The 25,804-nt window shown below is 36.4% G+C and overlaps 1 protein-coding gene across 1 annotated transcript in view; it reads left to right on the top strand.

The window, feature by feature from the left end:
- LOC150077443 (caprin-1-like) overlaps nucleotides 1-25,804 on the top strand; it is a 174,127-nt gene that overhangs the window by 129,241 nt on the left and 19,082 nt on the right. Inside the window, exons 9-11 of the mRNA XM_090386390.1 lie at nucleotides 11,272-11,359; nucleotides 15,674-15,802; nucleotides 19,336-19,425. Of these exons, the coding sequence (XP_090242516.1) occupies nucleotides 11,272-11,359; nucleotides 15,674-15,802; nucleotides 19,336-19,425 (307 nt within the window). The remainder of the gene's footprint in view (nucleotides 1-11,271; nucleotides 11,360-15,673; nucleotides 15,803-19,335; nucleotides 19,426-25,804) is intronic.

Consider the following 25,804-nt stretch of genomic DNA (forward strand, 5'->3'; position numbering starts at 1 on the left):
TATTGTCTGCAAACTTGGACAAAAAAAAAAAACTTCCACTTCACCCCTCCGTTCGTTCGAAATACCTGTCCAGGCTCAGCTGGACAGGTATTTCGAACGAACGGGGAGGGGTGAAGTGGAAGTTTGTTTTTTTTTGGCTGATGCTGCATAAACTTGCTTTCTTGCATCATATGCCTATGCTAATGCTAATTAAGCCTGATATACCTTCATCAGTATCATCGATAAATACAGAAAACAACAACAATTTGCCCAACATGGATCCTTGGAAGATTCCACTAATAACATTAATCTACAAAGAGCAGTGTCCATTGATTACCACTTTGTCTTCTCCTGCTCAACCATCCTTTTATCCATAGCAGCAACTTGCCCTTACTGCCATACTGCTCCAACTTGTACAGTAGTCTACCATGTGCAACAGTATCAAAAGCGTTCCTAAAATCCAAGTATATGATATTATTTTTTGCATCCAGTTCCTTTGTGACCACATCATAGTATCCAATCAAATTCATCAGACAAGCCTTCCCCTTTACAAACCTATGCTGTGCCTATAACTGCACTCTTGTCTAGATGATCCTGCAGTTCTTCTTTAGCCAGTGATTCCATTATTTTCTCCAGAACTGACAGGTCTATAATTACTCATGTCACCTTTTGATCCTCCTTTGTGAATTGGGAATACATTTGCACATCTCCAGTCCATGGGGACTGGAGATGTGAGAGTCCAAGGATGCCCTCATCATGACTAAGGGTTTGCTTACTTTGCTGCCTCGTTTGATAAGCTTCTGGCCTCCACTTCCCTACAGAATTCCTCATGTGTGAATGTAGGTTCAAAATACTCATTCAGTTTGTCAGCTACCTAAGCAGAATCATCAACAATCAAACCATCGATATCAAGTGGACCAATCTGATTCATTCCCTTCCGTCTAGAGCAGGGGTCACCAAACTTTTTTCACGACGGGCCAGATAACCGAGAGATTGACGAGCACGGGCCGTATAATCATTTTGTTCAATATGTACAATTCAGTAAATACAACAAAAATGAAGACAACAGATATATTTATTTACCAATACACAAAATATGCAAAAATAAAGAATATATAGAAAAATTAAATAGTATGAATCAGAGCTGTAATACTCAATATGATCTACGTTGATAATAATATTATCAACGTAGGCCTATACGGAAGTTACACACTATACTGAACAATCGCTCGGTTCTTTCAAATTAATGATCTAGTATACAACATTTCTTGCGGTGATTGCGACTCGTCTTACCAGGGTTCGACGCGGTTTTCTCTTAATATTCGTGTAAATCAACACGAAGCCTCAGTTCGTGCTTCTCGTTCAGCAGCGTCAGAATTAGCCTTTCATGCCATTAACGAAAAACATACTTTTTTATTTAACGAGGCCAAAATACTTAACGTTCAACGTAATTATACGCGACTATTAATTGCAGAAACCGTTGAAATTAAATTACACGAGAATTCTGTTAATGTTCGGCGGCCATATTTGATCTCCGATGCGTGGACCTTTACGCGCATGCGCGAAGACATATAATCACTATTTAAGTTGCAGGTTTAGCCTGATTCGGTAATTTTCATTCCTGTGATCACAACAGTCGGTCGAAAAGCATTGTCAGGTTCAGGAAGGAAAATCGTTTTGAATATTTTCGTTAGATTCTTTTAATTGCGTTAATTTGAATTTTAATTGTTTTGAATTGATTTTGGATTGTGTTAAATTGATTATTTAATTATTTATATTTTACTTTAATGTACCGGTAAGTTGTCTTTTTTTCCGTTTTAATTTCTGGAGGGTATCATACGGAAGTGTTCCACGTACTATATTGAGGTATACTCCTCTTATAAATAGAAAAATTAAAGATAACAAATATATTTATTTATCAAAAACTTATCAAGCAAGGCAACATTAGGAATAAGATAAGCAGAAAAGATTAATGTGATTTATGGAACTGGTGTTTAGCTTTTAAAATATCATCAATGTTTGCTTTTGAATTGCTACACACAACCAATGCCTTTAAATGTTCATCACTCAGCCTTGTTCGATATGGGAACTTGACATATTTCGGTTTTGAAAATGCTTGCTCACAGACATAAGTTGTACCGAACACTGATGCCATACCAGTGGAAAATTTCTTTAATTTTGAAAACTCATTATTAGATAATCAGCAATAAAATTCTACAAAATTTCCTTCTCTGTGTTTCTCTTTCAATAGGTCATTTGCCTGTAAATCGGTGATCTCTAACTGTAGTTCGACTGGCACATTATCAGCATCACAATGAAACAGATTTCGAAACAAAAGAATATCACTCTCAATTCTGTCGAGGTCTGAAAAACCTTGGCAACGGCGCCGCTTGCTGTTGCCAAGGTATAAGCTCCGCTCACAAGCTGTCATTGAAACAGTAGTATTTTGTTGATTCACTATTTATTATATTTCCATATAAATAATTACAATATATTTTTGAAATTTTGATCATTTGTAAGCACAGTGCAGGGCAGGCTGGATGGATCTGGCCCGCGGGCCGTAGTTTGGTGACCCCTGGTCTAGAGAAATGAAAACACTGGTTAAAGAAGTAATACAGGAGTGCAGTTATACTTCTGTCATACCATTTGCTTGTTAAGGGGTGATCTTTTCTGATCAATTTAATAGGATACTATGATGCAGTAACAAAGGAACTGGATGCAACAAATAATATGATATCATATACTTGGATTTCAGGAAAGCTTTTGATGCCGTTGCACATAAATGACTGCTGTAAGGCCACACTGGAACAGTCTGGTCTTAAGGGAAAGTTACTGATTTGGATAAAGGGATGGTTGAGTGTAATAAGACAGTGGTTATCAATGGACACTGCTCTGTGTGGACTAATGTCATCAAGTGAGCCCCACAGTGTTTGGTGCTGAGCTCGTGGTTGTTTTCTGTATTTATTAATGATATTGATGAGGGTATGTCAGGCTTAAAGACTAAGTTTACAGACAGTATACAAGTTGGCAGGGTGATTAATGATAGTAATGAAAGTATGCAACTTCAACAAGATATAGAAAAATTAAGCAGATGGGCTGAGAAATGACAGTTGAAGGTACTTCATATGGGTAGCAGTAATCCCAGACCGTTGTATTAATTGTGTGGTACTATTCTCGGGTTAGTGGAAAATGAGAAGGACCTGAGGTTAATTGTGCGGGCTGATATGAAGTTCTCTGAGCAGTGCAGACAGCCTACCAGGGCAGCCCATAAGAGTTTTATCAATGATATATAGTGTAAGCAGGAATAAGAAGGTGATTATCCCATTGTATAAGGCAATGGTCAGGCCACACGTTGAGTACTGCATACAGGTCTGGGGTCCTCGTTTTAGGAAGGATGTAGTGAGCAGCATGATGCATGGGTAGGCTGTGTTTTTTAAAGATAAAGCATTAAAAACTTGCGTTGGTATTTGTGTTTATTTTTATTTGGAAATAAACATAATACCAACAGTTATTTTGAGTCCTTTATTATCTTCATTCTTTTAATCTACTTGGCATATCACAAACAGTGATTTCTCTGCATCAGAAAGCTGAGGTTTCTTCTTTATACAAACTATTTACTACAAATTCAAAATCTCTCTCTACCATGAATATTGTTTGCACATTGAGGTGGTGCCTCCAAAACTTAAATTCTTAATGATTCCCTATGACCTTATGCTACTCCATAACCTGCAGCCATTCTGTTTCTGCTGTATACATTTTTTACAAGTATTGCCATGGGCACTCTGTAATTGTAATGCTGCCTTTTCCTTCCAAAGCCTACTGAACTTGTTTCTCCCCCCCCCCCACCACTATTCACCATCCATTTGCATTAAACTTCAAACTCACTGAACTAGTGTTCCCTTTTCTTTGTTTCTAATAGCCTTTCATTATTCTTTTCCTGAAAATTAGTCTATAGAAATTAAGTCCAAAATAACAATGATACAGAACATTCCTTATGTACATTAAGTCACTGTATGCTAACGGAGGGATTTAAAAAAAAATGGTGCATTAAAGTCACTCACTTCATTGTCTGCTCTATACTAATGCTGTAGAAGAAAAGTCCAGTGAGTGAACTTGAGGTAACTATCCACCCCTTCTTTAACAAAGAATAACTGTTAGCATAATCATACTGTCAGTATCATATTGACATAATCAATCAGTCCCCGACGTAAATCGAGGGCTACCTGTATTTTACATTTCAATAGAAATTTTCAAGTAATTTAGCAAGTTTTAATCAATTATGCTTGAATTCCCAGGCTAACTGAGCTAAATAATCTGTATTCTGGACATGTTTTCTGTGTACAAATAAAATACTAGGTATATATTGATAAATGTGATAAACAACACCAAATTAAAAATATTCAAATGCAGAAATATAAGATATCAGAATTCTCATTACAAAATGCTTTTTTATTGTTTTTGTCATTGTACTGCAGAATTCTCCCCTTTTCCCATATTCTCTCACTTTGAAATTAAGGCTGTAGTTTATTTATTTTATTAATATTGTATTCCAGATGTGCAATATATATATATACACAAGGGGGGAGTCGAAAGGTTTTTAGCTCAATATAAATTGCAGTCTTTTTGAAAGACAATATTGCCATTCTGTGTTCACAGAAAATTTTAGGTTTGTAGCTATATTGTTCTCTTTTACAGAGGGCATTGAAGTGTGGAAGGTGACACCTGTTGAGAAATCAAGCACTGTGCAGTCATTGAGTACCTTCATTTAAAGGGAATGTCGCTGAAAGAAATTGATGAAGACATGCAGCAAACATTAGACGAATCTTGTCATTCATATGGCCCTTTCAAAAACTGGATTGCAGATTTAAGCATGGACGAGAAAGTGTTGAAGAGACTCTGCAGTGAGAAGCCTGTTACTGTGTCAACACCTGCAAATGTGGATGCCTTTTGTGACCTCATTATATAAAACCACAGAATAACATTTAAGCCTATTGAGACAATATTCAACATCTCCCATGAGCGAGCTCATGATGTCATGGTGAGTGTTTTAGGAATGAAGATACTTTCTTTGAGGTGGATCCCTTAAGCACTAAATGCAGATCGGAAGCAAAAAAGATGAGGTGCTGTCATGAGATTGTGCAACATTTTAAAACTAATGAAGCATGGGTGCACCAATTTGACCCCAAAACAAAAGAACAGTGGAAACAGTGAAAAAATTCTTCTGTCCCTCCAGATAGTTTCAAATGCAGAATTTGGCTGTGGAAAGTCTTGTCATCTATCTTTTGGGATGCACAAAGTGATCATGGTTTATTTCCTGGAATGAGGTGCCACTGTCAATTATTCGCGAGTATTATTCTAGCTTACTGAGACATTTCTGCAAGGAATTGAAGCTCAAGAGGCACAGCAAATTGGCCAAAAAAGTAATTTTGCATCAAGACAATGCACCAGTGCACACATTGTTTAAAATGACTTAGGTGTGACTGTGGATTCAAGTTATTACAGCATTTGCCTTACTCACTGGATTTGGCTCCACTAGACTAATTTCTGTTTCTGAATCTCAAAAAGGACTTGAAAGGAAAGAAATTCAATAGTGATAATGCTATGATGGGTGCAGTCAACAACTGATTTGAGTCAGAAACTGAATTTTATTTGAGTGGCTTACAAAAGCTATGGATCTTGCCAGAATATGTATTGAAAAATAAATAGGTTTTCACAACTTTCCAGCATTCCTTCTATGAGAGCTAGAAACTTTTTTTTTTTCATCCTCCTTGTGTGTGTGTGTGTCATGGTGAAACTAGTATTCTTTCAGCCAAAGGGCAGTTGATTGCCGCAACAAGCTTCGGTCTATTGTTGAAGTGAGTAATTTGAATAAATCTAAGAAAGAATTAGCTGATTCATCTGTAATATGTGGCATTGCATATGTTATAATGGCTATTGAGTTTACTTACATTGTCAGTTCTGCTATTACAGTTAATATTGGCTTAAGGAGGGTTAATGTGACATTATTTATCCAGGTTTTTTTTTATTATTATTATTATTATTTATTTACTTTTTTTTTTTTTTGCACGCCATTACTTTTATTTGTTTTATACTGTACATATAGTCAAAGGCAATCACTTTGTGGTATACTGGTTGTTAAAGAGAAATTAAATAGGTGTAGAAGGAATGGTCTTTTGCCATAAATAGTACATTTAGAAGTTGATAATGCAGTCTTTCATGACAACCTCTATTATTTTGGGGTGCATTTCAGGGAACCCCCCTCCCTTTTTTTTTTTTTTTTTTAAGTAAAGTAAGTCTCTAATGTGGATTACTTTATTTCATCACAGTTAGTTGAGGAATTCAAGGATATTTTAACTGACTTCACCTTCAGTTGGCTACTTAAACTTTGTGAATATTAAGAGGGGAAAAACTTTCATTTTCATAAGGATTAGCATAAATTTTCTTTGCAATATCAAGTGAGTTGTATCATAAGAACTTAATAAATAAAATATGACATGCAGATCAGCCCATGATCATACTTTTTTATAGGGAATTTAGGACCCTTTATTTCATACATAAAAGTATATGCCTTGTACAACTCCCTTTGATTTCTTTCTTTCTTTCTTTTTTTTTTATTTTTATTATTTATTTATTTTTTTGGGAACAGTTTTTATGCTTTATCCCTACGTCTAGTTAGTGTTTGGGGGGGGAGAATCAATGTCAAGAAAAATAAAAAAGGAGATTAGTGACAGAAATATGACCAGGAGCATCATTAATCCTTTGATGATGCACTAAAGTACCTCTTAAAACATTGCTTATTTTTAATTTTATGCTCTTGCTCAGAATAATCACCTGAGAGGGCATAAATTCAAATTGAGGAAAGACGGATGTAGGATGGATGTGTGGAAGTTTGCCTTTAGCCAGCGGGTAGTTGGTTGGTGGAACAGACTTCCATAATTTGTTGTGGAAGTTGATAGCCAAAATAAATTTAAGGCTGAGCTGGACAGGTATTTGGAACAAACGGAAGGGTGAAATGGGAACGTTTTTTTTTTTTTTTTTTGTCTGATGCTGCATAAGCTTGTTTTCTTGCATCATATGGCTCTGGTAATGCTGATGTGTGTGTGTGTGTGTGTATATATATATATATATATATATATTTTTTTTTTTTTTTACTGAAATTTAAATGTCTGGATTTTAAAAAATGTCTATATGCATCCAACTTTCCACATCACTGATATGGGACATGCATTGCTTATCAATTGATAACAAAATTGAATGGAATAATTTTGAGCTAATGTTTTTCCAATTTTTGGAAGTAATTAAAACTTGATTTCAACCATTTTGTTTTCGGTAGTTTTACTTTATTGTTAAAAGCTAAAATGTAGCCACAAAATTATTATTATTATTTTTTTTTTATTTAATTTTGTTGTAAGTGAAGCTGAAGATCTCATTAACAATTGAAAGTTACTCATCTGTGGCAAAAAAAAAAAAAAAAAAGAAGACTTTTGGAATCCTGACATATCTTGTATATGATTTCAGCAACTGCCATCAAGTTAGTGAAGTGTGGTTCATTCATTTAGATCGGAATGTATAAATGAAAACTTGTTCCATAATTTTTTTATTGTGATTGAACTTAAATGTCAATTGTTGCCATATTGCTCTTACTGATCACCTTTTGGAAGACATTTGTGCATCTCCATTCTAGAGGGACTAGCTAAATAAGAGGATGCTTCTGTTATTATATCTGAAGGATTCATAACTTCTGCTTCCTTTAATAAAACCATATGATTTCATGAGCTCCTTAAACACAATCTATAAAATCTTCCAGTCTATTTCATTAATTGCAACACTGTTTTTGTACCCTTGTGTACAAAAACTTGTTTATGTGTGAATGAAGAAGCTGCCTGTTTTAAGGTAGTTAATACTCCTACTGCTTCTGTACTGTAATGAGCCAGTATGATCCATATTTTTGGAGCTGGAAGAAATTTTCAATGCAGTAAGGTAATTCTGTGGGAATCCGGAAATGACAGCTCAGATGACAGCTCTTTCTCTGACAGTTCTGTTTTTTGATCATTCTTATTGAAACTACAACTACTTATATTATTTTTGCACAATGAGTTATTACTGTGCTTAACACAGCACATTTAAATTTTGTATTTTATTATAAATGTAATAAAGATGCCCTCATTGATTAAGAAAAGGCTTATGATGCCATTCCAAGAAAGGAATATGGAAAGCCCTTCAAAATATGTCAGTTGATCCACAGCTTATGGAACTGATTAGGGAATTGTATGATAACAATGTGGCAAATATTAAAGTTGGGAACACTTTATTTAACCCAATCTGCCCTACAAGGATGCAGCCTATCACTTTTATTGTTTAATGTTTTCTTGGAATGTGCTTTACAAGACTGGAAAAGAAGCTGTTATGGAATGGGATTACCAATGAATGACATATCTTTGGAGTCTAAATTTTTCCTATTATCAGGTTATCATTGCACAAGAAGATTATGATTTATAATACATGTTGAGAAAATTGCATCTTACATATGACCAATGGGGCCTCAATATTAATTTTACAAAGAAAGAATACCTAAGCACACCAGAACATCCTGATGAATTGGAAGTTACAGTCTATACATCTAAAATCTGTTGACTTTTTCAAATATCTTGGATATAGATTAACTAAGGAAGGATTGGGGAAAGAGGAAGTTTACACACGAATTCATCAAAGTAGGAAGATTCTTAGTGCCCTCAACTCTGTATGGTGGGACAACAATATCTCCCATAGAACTAAAAAACATATTGGACAGTCATTATTGGAATCAGTACTTTGCTACGGCTGTGAGGTGTGGACACTGAACAAAAAGAAGCTTAGGACCCTAGAGATGGACTACCTATGTTGGAGTACTAGGGTTTCTAGGCTAGAGAGGATAATAAACAAGGAAATAAGAAGACGTTTGCTCGCAGATGAAGATATAGAAAATAGGAGGTTGAGATTGTTTGGACATGTGCTGCACATGAATGAAGAGAGATGGCCTAAAATTATATATGAGTGGATACCACAAGGGAAGAGAAGGTGAGGATGCCCTATAAAAACATGGAAGGAAGGTGTACTATCAGCTGTGAGAAAGAAATTTGAAAGCCGAAGATATCCACGGCTGGCGACTGGAAAATGGCAGTGATTCACTGTATTAAATCAAACATAGATTATAATTGTATTCTGATTAAAATGCTTATAAAGTATTATGAGAGCCTTTTGAAATGTCCATGGCCTGAGTATGAAGGGACTGTTGACTTTCTTATATTACCAGACTTCTCAAATAAACAGTCACCATGTGACTGTTTATTTGAGAAGTCTGGTAATATATTCAACATAGTTGTCTCTTTTGGAGTCAGTATACTTTGGTCATTGGTGCTACAATATATTAATTTCAGGTGCAAAGAAAGTTTTTTTTCCGTGGGCCTCAAGGAATGCATCCACTGCAGCAGTGACATCACTGTTGGTGGAAAATAGATGCCAATAGGTAATGTTTTCAAATTAGGCAGTAGGTGAAACTCTGATGGCGCTAGATCTTGTGAATGTGGAGGACAGTCCAGTCCAAGATTTCAGAGCTGCAATCATAGACTTTTGAACAGGCATCTTGTCCTGGTGGAACAAGACTCCTTTGCTGAGTTTTCCTTGGTATTTGTCTTTAATTATTATTAATGTTTTTGTGCAAATGCCTCACACAATCTGCATAATATGCCCATGTGACTGTCGGGCCTTTCTGAAGGAAATCTGCAATCAACACTCCATCAGTATCCCAAAAACCAATGCCATCACCTTGCCTGTAAAAGGATTCAACTTGGCTTTCTTTGGGGGAAGAGGGGTGCTGTGTTTCCACTGTTTGGACTGCTCCTTTATGGCTGAACATGATGGGCCCATGTCCCATCTGTGGTCACAAACCTTGCAGCGAAATCCGGATCTGCTTGAAAACTGCAAATATTCACTCAACTTGACAACCCTTGTACATTTTTGATCTGCTGTCAACAACTTTTGAACCCATCGTGCTGACACTTTTTTCCTAGCAAGAACCTCTGTGGCTATATGATACCCACCTTCAGATAAAATGACCAAGGCACTGGCAGTATACTGAACTATCAACTCATTGGTCACTTGTCACCAGATCATGCATACTGTCAACTTCTAGAGTGATGGACGTTGCAGGCCTTACACAGTGTAGGTGGCACCTCCGTAGCCAGGAGCAGAAGTGCATAGCACACGCTTCTTGGTTAGACCTTGGTTTCAGCCCATGACCACCAAATACGGAGGATGCGGAAAGGTCAGGGAATGACTACCACATATCCCCGGAGCAATATAGCCTTAGTTGCTAATGCTCCTAAAAACCAAATAACAACAACAGTGTAGGTCATATTCCAATCTCTCCCTCCCTTGTTTAAATTCTGCTGCCCACTTCTAAACTATGGAATTGGAATGGGCATCCATTTGCCTACAACATTGTAACCAGAATTTGCCTTTGCTGTTAGTCCCTTTTTCCCCCAAATATTGGATGACTATATGGTGACTGATTTTGTCTTTCTGTTGTCATTCACACAAATTTGCTGACTTCAGGACTCATAATTAAAAGAAGACGTTATTGAAACTGCATGAAACTTGGTGGGTTTCTGTTTGAAGTGATGTACATTAAATACATAAACTTTTAGCACTGTTCCGCTACCCTTTCATACTCAGGCCACAAACTTTTAAAATGCCTTGTAATATGAGAAAAAGTGAAAAGTTCAAGAGCAGCTGTTCTGAAATCAGGAACAGTGTTACATATTGGAAGTACAGCCAGCTGTCTTACTAGGCTGAATACAAAGGTTCTCATCTGAGTAGCAATGTGCAAAATGTAGCCCAGCCTGATCACATTGTTTGCAGTGGGAAAGTCATTTCCAACATGTCTGTTTTTGTCTTACTTGATAATTAGGAATGTATTGTTTCACTGCAATGGATTCCTGTGTATAGGTTTGATTATCTTGAGTACTCCTCATAAAGAATTAGTATTCAAAATTAAATTCCAGCAGTACAGTTTGGGATTATTGCATGTGGCTAGGAAAACATTTTTCAAAATTTTTGCTTCAATTAACAGATCATTATATAATACAAGATGAAAAAAATTTGTATTAAACTTTCATTCCAACTCTAAATCCAGATTCATTTAATCATTAATTCCAGCTTGCATTTTAGAGTTAATTCAACTTTTTTGAAATAGTACTAAGACAAATTTTTGACTATATTAATTATTTTATTTATTGAATATTTAACTTGTAGGCTGAAGAGTCTTCCATCACAGATAATGACAGCCCTAAATGTGAAATTTCAGACCAAGCACTTCAGGAAACAGGGCAAAGCAAGTTGGGTATGTATTTTTCATTTCACATATAGTAGTCTGTCCACACACACACACACACACACACACAGAGAATTTCTATTAAAAAGCACTGTAGCCTATCTCAATCATTTGTAGGTTTAGGCTATTTGTCATCTTACCTTTTTTTATTTTATTTTAGCTGCAATTTTTGAATTTTATGTTAAAATTGTATTGAGTAATACTGTTGAGATTATATGATTTCTAAATTAAAATTTTGCCTAATCAGCTGCTTCTCTCTCTCTCTCAATGGGAAGGAAACATCCTTCCCATTGAGAGAGAATGGAAAGTCTAAAAATATCATCGGTGTACTTTGAAATGAATGGAAATCAATTTAATTTGAATTAACAAAACAAAATAACCACAGTGGTTGTAGCATAAGTAGAAGTGACATCATATAGCCAACAGTTCTCTACTGCTAAACAATTGAGCTAAATATGTGAATAGTGGGCATCACATATAACTGTTGGCTTTGTTATGTTTTTTCCTTCAGATATAATTGGTTTGTTTGTTTCAGAAGTACACCATTTGTAGGCTGAACCAAAGTCAGAGAACAACTTTCCCCATTGAGGGAGAAAAAATATTAAAATTTAGGAATTGTAAAGTTTGAAGGATAATATTTAATACCATTTTAAAATAAAATTCAAAATACAATAAAAATAAATAAATAAAAAAAGGATCCAGATGACAAATAACCTAAAAATAAATGAAATAAACCCTGGTGCATTTTAATTTGAAATACTGCTTGAGGGGGTTGGAGTATTTTGAATTCATTGATTCCATTGCATTTTGCCATATTTAGAGTAAACAAGGTCATTACAGTGTATTTCATTAATATGTATTTAACCAAATAACATTTCAAGCAGATAATTCTATTGATTGTCATAGTGTGCACCTAAATTTAATATGTTCAGAAAAAGGATACATTGAATACTTCATTAGAAGAAGGTGGTGCCAAATGTAGTGATGGGAGTTGGTTATAACAACAATTAATAAAATAATAAGATTAACCACTGACATTTGAACATTGTACAGTAAAAGCTTATACTGACCCTCTTTTTAATGTCCTGTGTTGTTGGTCCCGGCCAATTTCTCATTAACCTAATGCTATTTTACATTCATTATAATGACATTGTATTTCCTTATAATCATAAATACCTACCTCTTAATATGAATTTTTACTTTTTTATTACAATAATCGTGTTTAACAGTGATTTGCACTTCAAATATATTGAAGTAACTGACAAGCTTGCAGCCAGACCACGAGAAATCATTTGTTGATTTCACCACTTTTCTCACAGTGCAGTAATGAAATGAACATCAGCTAGAAGTTCATTTCATTAGTTCGAGTGCATGTTTATTGGTATGGTTCCAAGAAAGTGAATTGCTTTGCTAGCTGTAGATAATGGTGTGCATTCTAAGACTGCATCACCAAAAATTCGGCATTCCTAAAAGTACTCTGGTCACTCTTTCTGAAAGATCGGAAAAGGGTTGAAAGTTTGAGAAATCAGCTACACCGGGTAGGATTTGATCATGAAAGGCAAAGTATCTGGATTTTGACAAAGTACTTTTGGAATGGCTAATGATGATGCATGCAAAAAAATGTTCCCGTAGATAGTAATCTTTTAAAAACTAAGGCTGAATTGTTTGCACATAAAATGGATATTGAAGAATTTAAAAGTTCAGATGGATGGGTCCAGAAATTTAAGACTCGTCATGGCCTGTCTTTCAAAAAAAAGTGCAGCCATGGACACTGATACTACAAATGAATGGAAGGAAAATTGTTTAAAAAATGTTTTGCTGACACAACCACAATGACGTCTTCAATGCTAATGAAACTGGTCTTTTTTTTTTTAATTTCTACCAGATAAAACACATATATAAAGGCAAGAAATATAGTGGTGGAAAAAATGGCCAAAGAATGGATTACCATACTTCTAGCAGGAAACATATCTGGCACAGACAAGCTCCCTCTTTTAATCATTGGGAAATTCCAGAAGCATCATTGCTTTAAAGTTTTGAAGACTTTAGAATTTTTGAATCCTAATTTCAAGTGCATTACCAGATATGTATTGAGCACACCAAAAAGCATGGGTGACATCACAAACCTACGAAGAGTAGATCATAAACTTGGATTGCAGGATGAGTGAAAAGAATAGAAAAATTTTGCTGTTTGTGGATAACTGCACCCCTCAGTGTCAAGTAAATGACCTTCATGCAATCACTTTCGAGTACCTACTACCAAATATAACTTCAGTTCTTCAGCCGTTTGATCAAACTGTAATCCAGTGTTTAAAGAAAAACTACCAAAGAATACTATTAAACAAAATTGTGCCATCTTGAAAGCAAAATTAAATGCAAAATCGACATCCACATGGGATGGAGTTAATGGAAAAGTGATCGCCAACTGCTTCAAACTTGCTCGATTTACTGCCTTGAATGATGCAATGTGTGAAGTTTTGCATGCTTCTTTGTCTATTAATTGCAAAGAACTGTCCAATAATAGGAAAGAAATATTTGAGCATGTGCATCATCACCCAAACTTGGAAACTTTAAGCTTCAAAGGTTATGCAGAAGTGGATGCAGGTATTGAATGTTTCATGATAAGTACGAATTAAGAGGAACCCATTGTAGACTTAATGGAATCTTCTGAAATTTGTAGTAGTGATGAAGAACCTACTGTGGTTGAACAAAAAGTTTCAATGAAAGATGATCATCAAGGATTAGAACTTGTACATTGATTTTATTTATTTATTATTTTTTTTTTTTTTCAAGTGCAGCCTAGCTGTGAAAGTGAAGTAATCTTGATAGGTATGTAGCCTATTAGTGAAATTTCCAATTTAATTATAATCTTATTGCACTCTACAATCAATGCAAAATTTACGACCTTAATTTTCTTGTGTAATACTGTAGTATATATTATAAATAAGATTATATATTGTATTGTATTAGCTGTCAGCATTGCACTGCCTCCCCCCCCCCCCATTAACTGGGTGCACTGCTTTAGGTTTATTGTGCTTCTTAGCCAAAAGCATAACTCACCACTATTGCCACCCTGTCTGTACACGCTGTATTCGCCATTTTAAAATTTCACCCTTATGTCTGAGTGGCACCATGTCTCCAAGTATCCCTACAGTGTCTGCATTTGATGACTTAACCAGTACTTCAAATTTTTTTTACAATACTCCTAGTATTAGTATACATTCACGTGTTTTTGCCCTTAGTAACCGGCGCCTCCATAGCCAGGTGGGAAAGAGCAGCAGCACACGCTTCTTGATTAGACCAGGGTTCGAGCCCGTCACCACCAAATACGGAGGATGCGGAAAGGTCAGGGAATGACCACTGCATATCCCGGAGCAATATGGTTGCTAATGCTCCTAAAAACCAAATAACAAACCTTAGTAACCCTGACACAGCTCACATGGTTTGCTTTTCCCACGAGAGGACCAGCAATCCACAGAATCCCAACCACTTTTCATACTAAGCTACTGCATATCCCAATAGGAGTAGTGCGTGAATTACTCTCACCTTAGTCTGCAGCTGCTTTTAATCTATTAGTCGTGTATCTGTCCCCCAAGCTAGCAGTTTCCAGCCCACCTGGAATTTGACAATGCTTTGATAGCATTGTTAAATATTCATGCACCTGCTTCTGTTTAAGTGTCCCATCCCTGTAAAAAGTCTCTCCTCTTAACAAGCACGGACCATGATAAGGAATATTCTACCCTAGCCTCTTCAGGGCTGAATTGATAGGCAAGGCTCTCATGTACTCCCGTTTATCGTGTCTGGGCAGAAATGCAGATACTTCTAAATTTAATCCTAATTCCTGACTTTCTGAACGTTGCCCTGTACTTGTGAAGTAAATCAAATTTCCTACTCTTAATACCATTAGTACCAACATGCATAACAATATAACCTGCAAAATGCTAAATATTTTAGATATAACTCTGTGTGTGTGTGTGTGTGTGTGTGTGTGTGTGTGTGTGTGTGTGTGTGTGTGTGTGTGTGTGTGTGTGTGTGTGTGTGTGTGTGTGTGTGTGTGTGTGTGTGAGATAATTTAGATTTAAGGTTCAAGCATAAATTATTAACTGGGGTTGGGGGTAGAATTCAAATGTGATATACCTGAATGCATCCACTCCAAAAATAGTCCATTGTGATTACTTATGTTAAAAAATTTATCTTAAAAAAGTATGTTGTCAATGAAATTTTAATATCAAAATCTGGATTTCAACCTAATTACCAGCTTATGTATTGTATTTTTTGTTTATTAACTACCATTTCATTTTATATTTATTTGTACTAATACAGGAAGTTATACGCAGCAGCAGAACAACTATCATTCCCAAAATGGCTATGGAAGTAATTACAGCAATAGAGGAAGGAGCAGAGGATCACAGAATGGATATAGAGGTCGTGGTGGCTACAATAGTGGGCGAGGTAAAGAAATCCTTTTAGTTGCTTAATGAGCCAGTCAATCTTACTTAATACACTTCCGGGTTACACATACTTTAAACCATGCTTTATACTGACCCATTGCTGGGTTACACATAATTTAAAGCAGTGTAACCCAGCAATGGGTCGGCTGGAATTCTGTACAAAGCTCAAAAAGAAAATTCTCAATGAAACAAAAATTTGATAAAAGAAATCAGATCCTAACCTCCGTGATCTGCTTTATTGTTTACAGAGACATAATGATTGGCTGAGATCACCCCTTCTTCAATGCACCAGGTTGCACATGATAGTTTTAATCCTTCCAGTTCAAATTGCTCATAAATAACCAAAGCCCAACAGGTTTTTAATTATTTATTAATTCTCTGTGTCAATATTTTTATTAAAGTATCATTAGATAGCAAAGCTTAATTGCATTATTAATATGGCTGCATCCGGTTGGGAGTCACTTTTAATTGCCTGGTTTTGATCTGTCATCAGATGTACTGTGGATTTGTAATGGAATGTTTTTTAACTGACTGAACATAGTGACATTTGTTTATGCCATACCAGTAGGGTTTTGCTCTTTTAGTTTCATTTATTGTATTTTTTTAAAAATCCTTGTGTGCAAGCAAATTTTTTTTTTATAAGCATACAGTTTTATTTGATTTATTATTCAAAATTATTATGTAGTGATTTTAGTTGAAGCAGTATTATCTAATTTAAGTCTTAAGTATTAAATTTTAAAATTTTGAAGGCATGTTTATAATATAGAATAAAAACAAATATTTCTTGATGTTATTTGCAAAGAATAATAGCCCACAATGCTAAAGCATTTTTAAATTGTTATACCATTAAATTACAACACAAAGTTACCTATTCATCTTTATTATAATTCTCATATCTTACTGGGATAATTAAATGAAATCATCTCATGGGAACTACATTTAACACACACACACATTCTGTGCATAGCCAATCCTTAGTTTAGATATTGGTTAACATGTGCACTCCTTCCTGAAATATGTGGCTTTGGATATGAATACACATGGAATGGGGACCACCTTTCTTTTAGAACTTTTTCTTCCAATTTGACAGAAGAAAAAAATAGATATTTTTGTCCTGCAATCTTCTGTGGGGGTGGTTCTTGGTTATGTGGGGCTTGTGGGTATTATTGTTTTTCTTGTTTGCCCTAATTTTCTTTATATTTTAATTATTATAATTTATCCCCTTTTTTATATGTATATCCCCGTAGTCCAATCCTCCCACTTAGCATCTGACTTGTTTGTTCTCAGAAGATTACCTGACTCGTAGGGGACCTTAATTATTTTAAGTATTTCTCCACAGGATTGGCTGAGTTTCGGAATGACAGACTCCAACACTTGAATGTAAAATAAAACAATGTTTATTAACATATCATACAGAAATTAGCAATAGTATTTGGTCAAACTATATTTGGCTGGTGACTTGTTAATTCATTAACCTTTATATGTGTAAATATCTTGTTCAAACTCAATTGTTTCATCATCAGATATTCTATTCTAATACACATATTATTCATTATGACATGGTGTCTCTTCATGTTCTTTACAGGGACTTCAATAGGTCGTGTCATACACCTTACATAGATTCTTCCCACTCTTCTTCTGAACAGTCTGTATAATAAACCAACAACTACCAGCCAATGAACTGGCTCACAAAAACCTTCAGAGTTCGTGTCCCAATTTGTAAAAAAAATTGCATTTATTCAATTGGACACCCTTTCTGCATTCAGGTCAACAGGAAATATTAATCAATTCAATTTAACGTTACCCTTCAGAACAGTTAATCCTCTATACCTTTATATATAACTTATTAATTAGCCCCTACTCAAATCAGAAATACTCTCCACAAATCAACTCATAATAAATTGAAATTTCAACCTTTAATTTCATACATATTATAAAAACCTTTCCCAACTTTAAACAATTCTCAGTTATCTATTATACCCTCTCCTTCCAGCAAGCATTTATATGAGGAGCTTCACTCCAAATTATAGGCTGCGTCCATCTTAAATACATTACCCGTTTATTCATATATTCATTACTTAAATATACACATTTTTCTCCTAAAGTCCTCTCCTTAATAAATTAAGTACACCTATTTCGGTAAACTCTCTAGCACTTACGTGTTTGGCCTGGAACTTCCCTCTCTGCTCGGCTTCCTTTCATATCGGTCATTCAGGTACTGGAATGCGGGGGCGCTCATTTGGGGATCTCGGTGATTTATGGTGTTTCCCTACCGGGTACTGCACGGCTGGAATCAATCAGTGTTGCATACTCTTTACAGGTCAGCATTTCTTCTTCCGTGGATAGAGGGGTTTTCGAGTAGGTCAATGGTTCGACCACTCATTCGACTGGCTTTGCCTATATGATTCTCAGGGCGTGATTCTACCTTCTTCCTCACTACGGCTTCCATGTTTACAGGTGAACATTCCTACGGGCTGTCGGGATATGCAGAATTTCTATCACTGCTTCCATCTATCTCAGGTCTGCAGCTATCACCCAAATTAGACTACTGCTCTGCTTAGTATCGTTCTCCAACTCCTTCAATTCATTCTCCAGACTGCTCCGTGAACTTCTTCAGCCTCCTCCGAAAACTTCTTCCGATTGCCACGAAAACTTTTCCAGAATGCCACGAACTTCTTCAGAATCTCCCTCTCAAAATTCCCTCTCCTTTCTTCCTGGCCAATAGGAGATCTGCACATCCCTTTTCCTGTGTTCTCATTTGTCTCCTCTCCTCTTCCGTGGGCGGGTCTTCTTTACTCTTTGTGCCCCAACTTCCGTGGCCTAGAATATACGAGAACAATCTAGAAAGAGAGGCGGAAGTTCAGGTCAACTGAGAAGCGTCACAGCTCCTCCCGTGACCTCACGCGCGCACACCTGGTGACGTCGCCCACCTCTAATAGCGTTTCACCGTGAAATCTTTAAGAGGGCCAGCTTAAGCACTCTTGGCCCTTTCTATGGTGCATCTGCCTCTGTCTTAATGGGGGATTTGTCATGGTATATTACTTTCACTCACTCGTCAAAGAACTTCTATACAAACAAGCTACTACTAAACAGAGAGTGACTGGAAGGTATTTTTGAATTCCAGTGTTTCTTAATCCATGTTGTTTGTACCAGAAAACCACTATTCGTACTACAGTTAAATTCTCATAATATTTAACAATTTTTATTAATTAATGTAAGGACGGGTCCTTACACTTCACTGGAGGCTGATTAATTCAAGAGTAGTGAGAAGAAAGCCCAAAAATGTTTTGGCCGTTTTCAATCCCAATTGACTCAGTTCTGTGTCAAAAAAGGGCATCGGGAAAAGCCAACAGCAAAAGTGTTAAGCCAAGAAAAATTTACGTTTTTGATCAGATGATAACAAAAGAAACAAGGAAACACAAAGACTGTTATATTTTTTTGTATCTGTAAGCCAAATCATGCTGAACTGATTATTAATTTATGAATGATATAATAAGAGATGTATGAACGATATAATTTCAGTTATTCTTCTAGGTGGTGGTCTACGGAACTCTGGATTCTACCAATCATTTGGTAGTACATCAAATTATGGGAACAACTATAAAAGAGGTGGACCTCGAGGAGGTAAGTCCGTTTTTCATAGTACATAGTACTGACCAAACAGGAACTGAAGCTAGAAAAGTCAAACAAGATGAACATTCCTTTGTGTTGAATCAAAATTTGACATCAAGTGTGTTAAGTAAATGAACTCTGCCTGTACATAGTGTTTCCATTAAAAGGCACTGGCATCTGTCTCACTTACATTTAAGTTTGGGCTGTTTGTTTTCTGTAACATATTTGGACCTGAATTTTTAATATGGTATTAAAAATTGAAATACGTGTTACTTTTTAGATTTTAGTATTTTTAAATTTTATATTGCTTTTTTTCCTCAGTGGTAAAATTGTTTCCCATCCTTTGTTTAGCCTAAAATGTCATAGGTGTACATTCTGAAATGAATGTAAGCTAATTTTATTTGAAATAAAAAAAAATAATAAAAAAAACTTGAACACAATGGTTTGTATATGATATGCAGTCTTCAGTACATGCATTTAGCTGTATAAGGACAGTTTGCATCTCCTCTTGTTTTAACAATTGCATTTTTTTTCCCCTTTTAAAATAAAATTGGTTTGTCTGTTCCATAAGTAAAACTTTGTTTTTAGACTAAACTGAGGATAGGGAACAACTTTTTGCTATTGAGTGAAAAGCAGTTGATTGGACATTTAAATGGTATACTTGGTCAAATTTTTCAATTATTCAATTATTCAAAATTATTCAAAAACTTAATATCAGAACAAAAATATGATAAAGTTCCAGACATTGAATAGCTTAAACCTAAAAATAAGCAAAATATTTTGTCCCCAGTGCCTTTTAATCAAACATACAAAGGAAAACTTCAAAAAAAGCCAGTGAGACGAAATGTCATATTTACTGGCTTAAAGCTGTTACTAGCTGAAATGGTGAATTTAATGAGAATAAAATAAAATCCACCTGATGAAATCGGAATGAAAGTTGTATGTTGTATATAAAAAAATAAATTGAAATGCCTGGGAAAAATAAAGTGTCTCTCCCCAACTGCTTTTAGGCACTTGGATGGTTAGAAATATGTCTGTGATGTAGGGGATACAGCCCTTAATGCAGGCCTTGTTGGGTTGGGTTATAGAAACACTACATTATTCCTTCACCTACCAGAGTGGCTTGTAGATTTTTCTTGAAGAGGTGGAGTGCTGAGAGCCAAATTTCCTTTTCTATTTCTCCCTGGGTATTTCCATTTATTCTTTATATATGATGCACAGCTTCCCTAACTTAATTTTATTCCCTCTAAATTCATCATTTTAGTTTTTGACAGCTTTAAGCCTGTAAAGGAGATGTACTTTTTGCTGGCATACTTAAGTTTTCATTCTTACATTTTTTTTTCCCACTTATTGTTTTCTTAATGTTGTAAAAACGTTAAGCCTGTAAAAAGGCTTAACGTCTTCTGGACTTTATTTTATTTCCTTAAAGTTGGTATTGTTGATGTAAACTTAAGTTGATGGAGAGGGACAAAACCATCTTGGTTGACTTTTCAAGCTTCATTTCATGTTTGGTTAGCATTGGCAAGAATATCACATGTATCTTACTCCAGACCTCAGTAAAGAGCATTTATAGTTTGATGCATTTTAAGTTTCAAATTGGTGAGAGAGAAATACAGACATTCACTCCTGATGTGTTTCTTTGTTTTTCCCAAATTGATACTAGTTCTACATCTGTTTTGTCAAAATAGTGGTAATTCAAGAAGAGTGAAAAAATAATATGAAACATGTATCCACTAACCAAACAAATATGTATTTATTAAATTTCTTTATTACATTTGATGTGAGCACCACATTCTCTGGAGCTCTGAAATCTGTTAGAACCCAGTGATTAAGTCATAGAAAAATCCCAATGAAAAAAGAAGTTATAAAGATTGATACAAATTACTTCACATTCTTTATTCCACAATAAAATCAGTAAAATTTACTAATCTTATTAAATTTCATTGTCAGTTGAATTGTACTTTTTTAACTAAATACATATAACTTGACAGGAGATAAGAAAGTCATATAACGTAACTCGGAGATAATATTCGATACTGAAATACAAATATATAGTGTTATAACTGCATTGGGATACGTTTAGGGTTATATTTTATATTGGAATTTTATTTGAAATTGAATAGAAATCAGGACTCAGACCAGAGCAGCAAAGCAAAAGGCTCAAACTAATGGGAGTGCTGTGACTCAGGGGAGAACTGAGGGGGGTGGTTGTCCTCTGAATCACAGCCTTTTGAAATTAACTACTTGTTTGATGTTTGTGGAGCAATCAGGAATGGGACATGATATTACCAAGAGGAATGTCTTTGTGTGTTCGCGTGGTGTGAGCAAATCAGGCGCCAACTCAGCGTTGTTATGGGCTTATATGAGAGCTTCAAGGATACGGTGGATGCTCTCGAAGGATTTAAATTGAGGGCCCATCAAGATCTCAGCTGCCCATATCAATGCCAGAGCTTGCACTTGAACATCACGCAACACTTTGGCAACCCCCAAAGCAGAATTTGCTGGTCCCAAAGGAGCTAGTTGTTGTTAGTGACTCTATTGTCAGGGAAATGGGGAACATACTGTGCAAAAAGGATAGATGGAACAGGAACAGGGTATGTCTGCCAGGGCAAAGGTTGATGACTTAGAGCAGATATCATCTTTTAAGGGCACAAAGGCTGATGTTGTTGTACACGTTGGCACTAATGATATTAAGAGTAGGAGACCAGCGGAATTACTTAACAAGTACAGGGCAATGTTGAAAAAAAGGCATGAGTTAAAGTTGAATTTGAAAGTGTCTGCAATTCTGCCCAGATATGATAGGAGAGAATATATGATGAGAGCCTTGTTGATCAATTCGGCCCTGGAGAGATTGTGCAAGGCTCAAGGGGTAGAATTTTTCTCAGCCTGGTCTGTGCTTGTTAACAGGAGAGCCTGCATCTACAGGGTTGGGATACACTTAAATATAAAGGGTGCAAGAATATTTGCTGATGCTATCGAAGCAGAGTTAGGTGGGTTGGAAAACTACTAGCTTAGGGGATACCCGGACTAATAGATTAACAGTAACTGCTGGCAGAGATGAAAGTGATTCTTGCACTGCTTCTATTGAAATGCAATTGAGCAGCAGCCTGGAAAGCAAGGCAATGGGGATTTCCAGGGCTGCTGAGAGTCATAGTGTAACAAGTAAATCCATGGGCGATAGAGTAACTAAAAGTAGAAACAGCTGCATGCATATACTTTCATGTACACCAATGCTAGGAGTTTGGTAAATAAATTTGATGAGCTTGAAGTGCTAGTCAAGACATCAAAGGCAGATATTGATGTGATATCAGAGACGTGTCACATAGACATAAGCAGTGCAGAACATCACTGCTTATGTCTATGTGCTTATGTCTATTGTACTCCCCAAATTCCAGACTATCTGGAATTTGGGGAGTACAATGTGTACAAACAGGACAGGAAGGGCGGAGGTGTTATGCTGTTAGTTAAGAAACACAAAATTTAAGGAAGTGCATCCAGTTGATGTTGGTGGACAATGCAATGTTGAATATGTTTGGTGTGACATAAGCACTGGGAAAGGAAAAATGAGAGTAGGTGTGTGTTATAGGCCTAATGAATCTGATGAACATAATGAGAAATTGTGCAGAGAAATAGTGGGCCAGTAAATCAGAGTGTCTTATAATGGGGGATTTTAATTTCTCAGAGATTGACTAGAATTGGTAGGTTGGTCACTCTCACACTAGCAAGGCTTTTGTGGATTTATTGGATGAGCGTTTTCTACAGCAGCATGTTCTGGAGGCAACTAGAGGGAGTAATACTCTTGATATGATTATCAGTAGTGATTCTTCATGCATTAAGAACCTGCAGATAAAGAAACCACTAGGTGGCAGTGATCACAGTGTGCTGAAGTGGGATTTACTCAAAGAGGTAACTACCATCAGGGGTAAAGGGAAGGGTTTTTGCTTTTGTAAAGGTGACTACAGTGGTCTAACACAGTAATTAAATTCACAAAGGAGGTTAGGCAGGCAAAGGCAGATTACGAGAAATCTCTGGCAAAGGATGCAAAGAAAAACAGCAAAGAGTTCTTTACTTATGTAAATTATGGAAGGAAGGGGATGAATCAGAATGGTCCTCTTGATATTGATGGTTCAACTGTTGATGATCCTGCTCAGGTAGCTAACAAACTAAATGAATATTTTGCATCTGCATTCACACATGAGGAGTTATTCAGGGAGGAGAATGCCAGAGGTGTATTAAACTCTGGCAGTAAGCTAGATAATCTTGTAATAACTGAGAGGAAAGTGGAGGAGAAATTGTTGAAGATAAACATAAGAAAGGCACCTGGGGTGGATGGAATCTATCCAGTTATATTAAAGGAGGCAGCAAAGGACAGCGCCTCCGTAGCCAGGTGGGAAGGAGCAGCAGTGCGTAGCACACGCTTCTTGATTAGACCGGGGTTCGAGCCCGTCACCACCAAATACGGAGGATGCGGAAAGGTCAGGGAATGACCACCGCACCGGAGCAATATGGCCTTAGTTGCTAATGCTCCTAAAAACCAAATAACAACAGCAGCAAAGGAAGTAAGCAAATCCTTAGCCATAATTATGAGAGCTTCTTTGCACTCAGAGGATTTACCCATGAACTGGAAATTCACAAATGTGACCCCAATCCACAAAGGAGGGGATCAAAGAGAGACACAAGTATTTATAAACCTGTTAGTTTAACTTCTGTTCCAGAGAAATTAATAGAGGCATTGGTTAAAAAGGCATTGCAGGATCAACTAGACAAGACTTCAGTTATAGCTCGGACACAGCATGGGTTTGTTAAGGAGAAGTCTTGTCTGACCCATTTGATTGGATACTATGATGTAGTCACAAAGGAACTGGATACAGAGAATAATTTTGATATATATTTGGATCTTAGAAAGGCTTTTGATACTGTTGCACATGGAAGGCTGCTGCACAAATTGGAGCAGAGCTTTGGAGACAAATTGCTGCTATGGATAAAGGGATGGTTGAGTGGGAGAAGACAGAGAGTGGTAATCAATGGACACTGGTCTTCGTGGACTAATGTTATTAGTGGAGTCCCCCAGGGTTCATTGTTGTTTTCTGTATTCATTAATGATATTGATGGTGGTATATCATGCTTAATGTCCAAGTTTACAGATGATACAAAAGTCGGCAGGGTTGTTAATGACAGCACGCTGCTGCAACAGGATCTAGAAAAGTTGAGCAGATGGGCTAAGGTGGCAACTGAAGTTTAACATTGACAAATATCAAGTACTGCATATAGAAAGCATGATCCCAAAGTAACGTATCAACTGAGTGGTACTACATTGACAGTGGTAGAGAGTGAAAAGGACCTGGGGATAATTGTGCAGACAGATATGAAGTTTTCTGAACAGTGCAGACGGGCGCCCCCGTAGCCAGGTGGGCAGGAGCAGCAGTGCGTAGCACATGCTTCTTGATTAGACCGGGGTTCGAGCCCGTGAGCCACCAAATACGGAGGATGCGGAAAGGTCAAGGAATGATCACTGCATATCCCCGGAGCAATATGGCCTTAGTTGCTAATGCTCCTAAAAACCAAATAACAACAACAACAGTGCAGACGGTCTGGAAGAGTAACTCATGGTGTCTTGTCAATGATATGCAGGAATTTTTCTAGCAGGGATAAGGAGGTGATTATCCCCTTGTATAAGGCAATGGTCAGGCCACACCTTGAGTACTGTATACAGGTCTGGAGGCTTCATTTTAAGAAGAAAATTAGAGCTGTTGGAACAAGTGCGGAGAAGGGCAACAAGATTAGTGAATGGAACAAAGGGTTGCTCTTATGAAGAAAGGCTTAAGTTTTGCAAATTACAGTGTGTGGAGACTGGGCACCTGCAAAGTGATCTGATTGAGGTGTATAAAGCCTTGAATGGTTTGAGCATGCTTAATGCTGATGGGATTCTTCCTCTTGCTCAAAATAATCGCCTGAGAGAGCATAAATTCAAATTGAGGAAAGTTGTAGGATAGATGTGTGGAAGTTTGCCTTTAGCCAGCGGGTGGTTGATTGCTGGAACAAACTTCCATCTGTCATTGTAGAAGTTGATAGCTTAAACAGATTCGAGGCAGAACTAGACAAACATTTGGAGCGAGCGGATGGGTGAAATGAGAAGGGGGTGTGAGTTTTTTTTTTTTTTTTTTTTTGGCTGATGCTATATAAGCTTGCTTTCTTGCATCACGTGCATTTGCTAATGCTAAAATTCTAAATGCTAAAATAAAACCATTTATTCTTCAGACGTATGTTACAGTGTCTGTACTGTAGCCTTGATCACTTGCCTTGTGGAATACATTCATTAACACCCCATTGTTCTTGCTGTTGCAGTATTTTGAAAATATTGTATGTGTTCAACTCTTGTTTTTTTACCACA

This window comes from Mastigoproctus giganteus, chromosome 12 (genome assembly GCF_048544385.1).
Source record: "Mastigoproctus giganteus isolate SK-2022 chromosome 12, ASM4854438v1, whole genome shotgun sequence".
Classification (NCBI taxonomy): Eukaryota; Metazoa; Arthropoda; class Arachnida; order Uropygi; family Thelyphonidae; genus Mastigoproctus; species Mastigoproctus giganteus.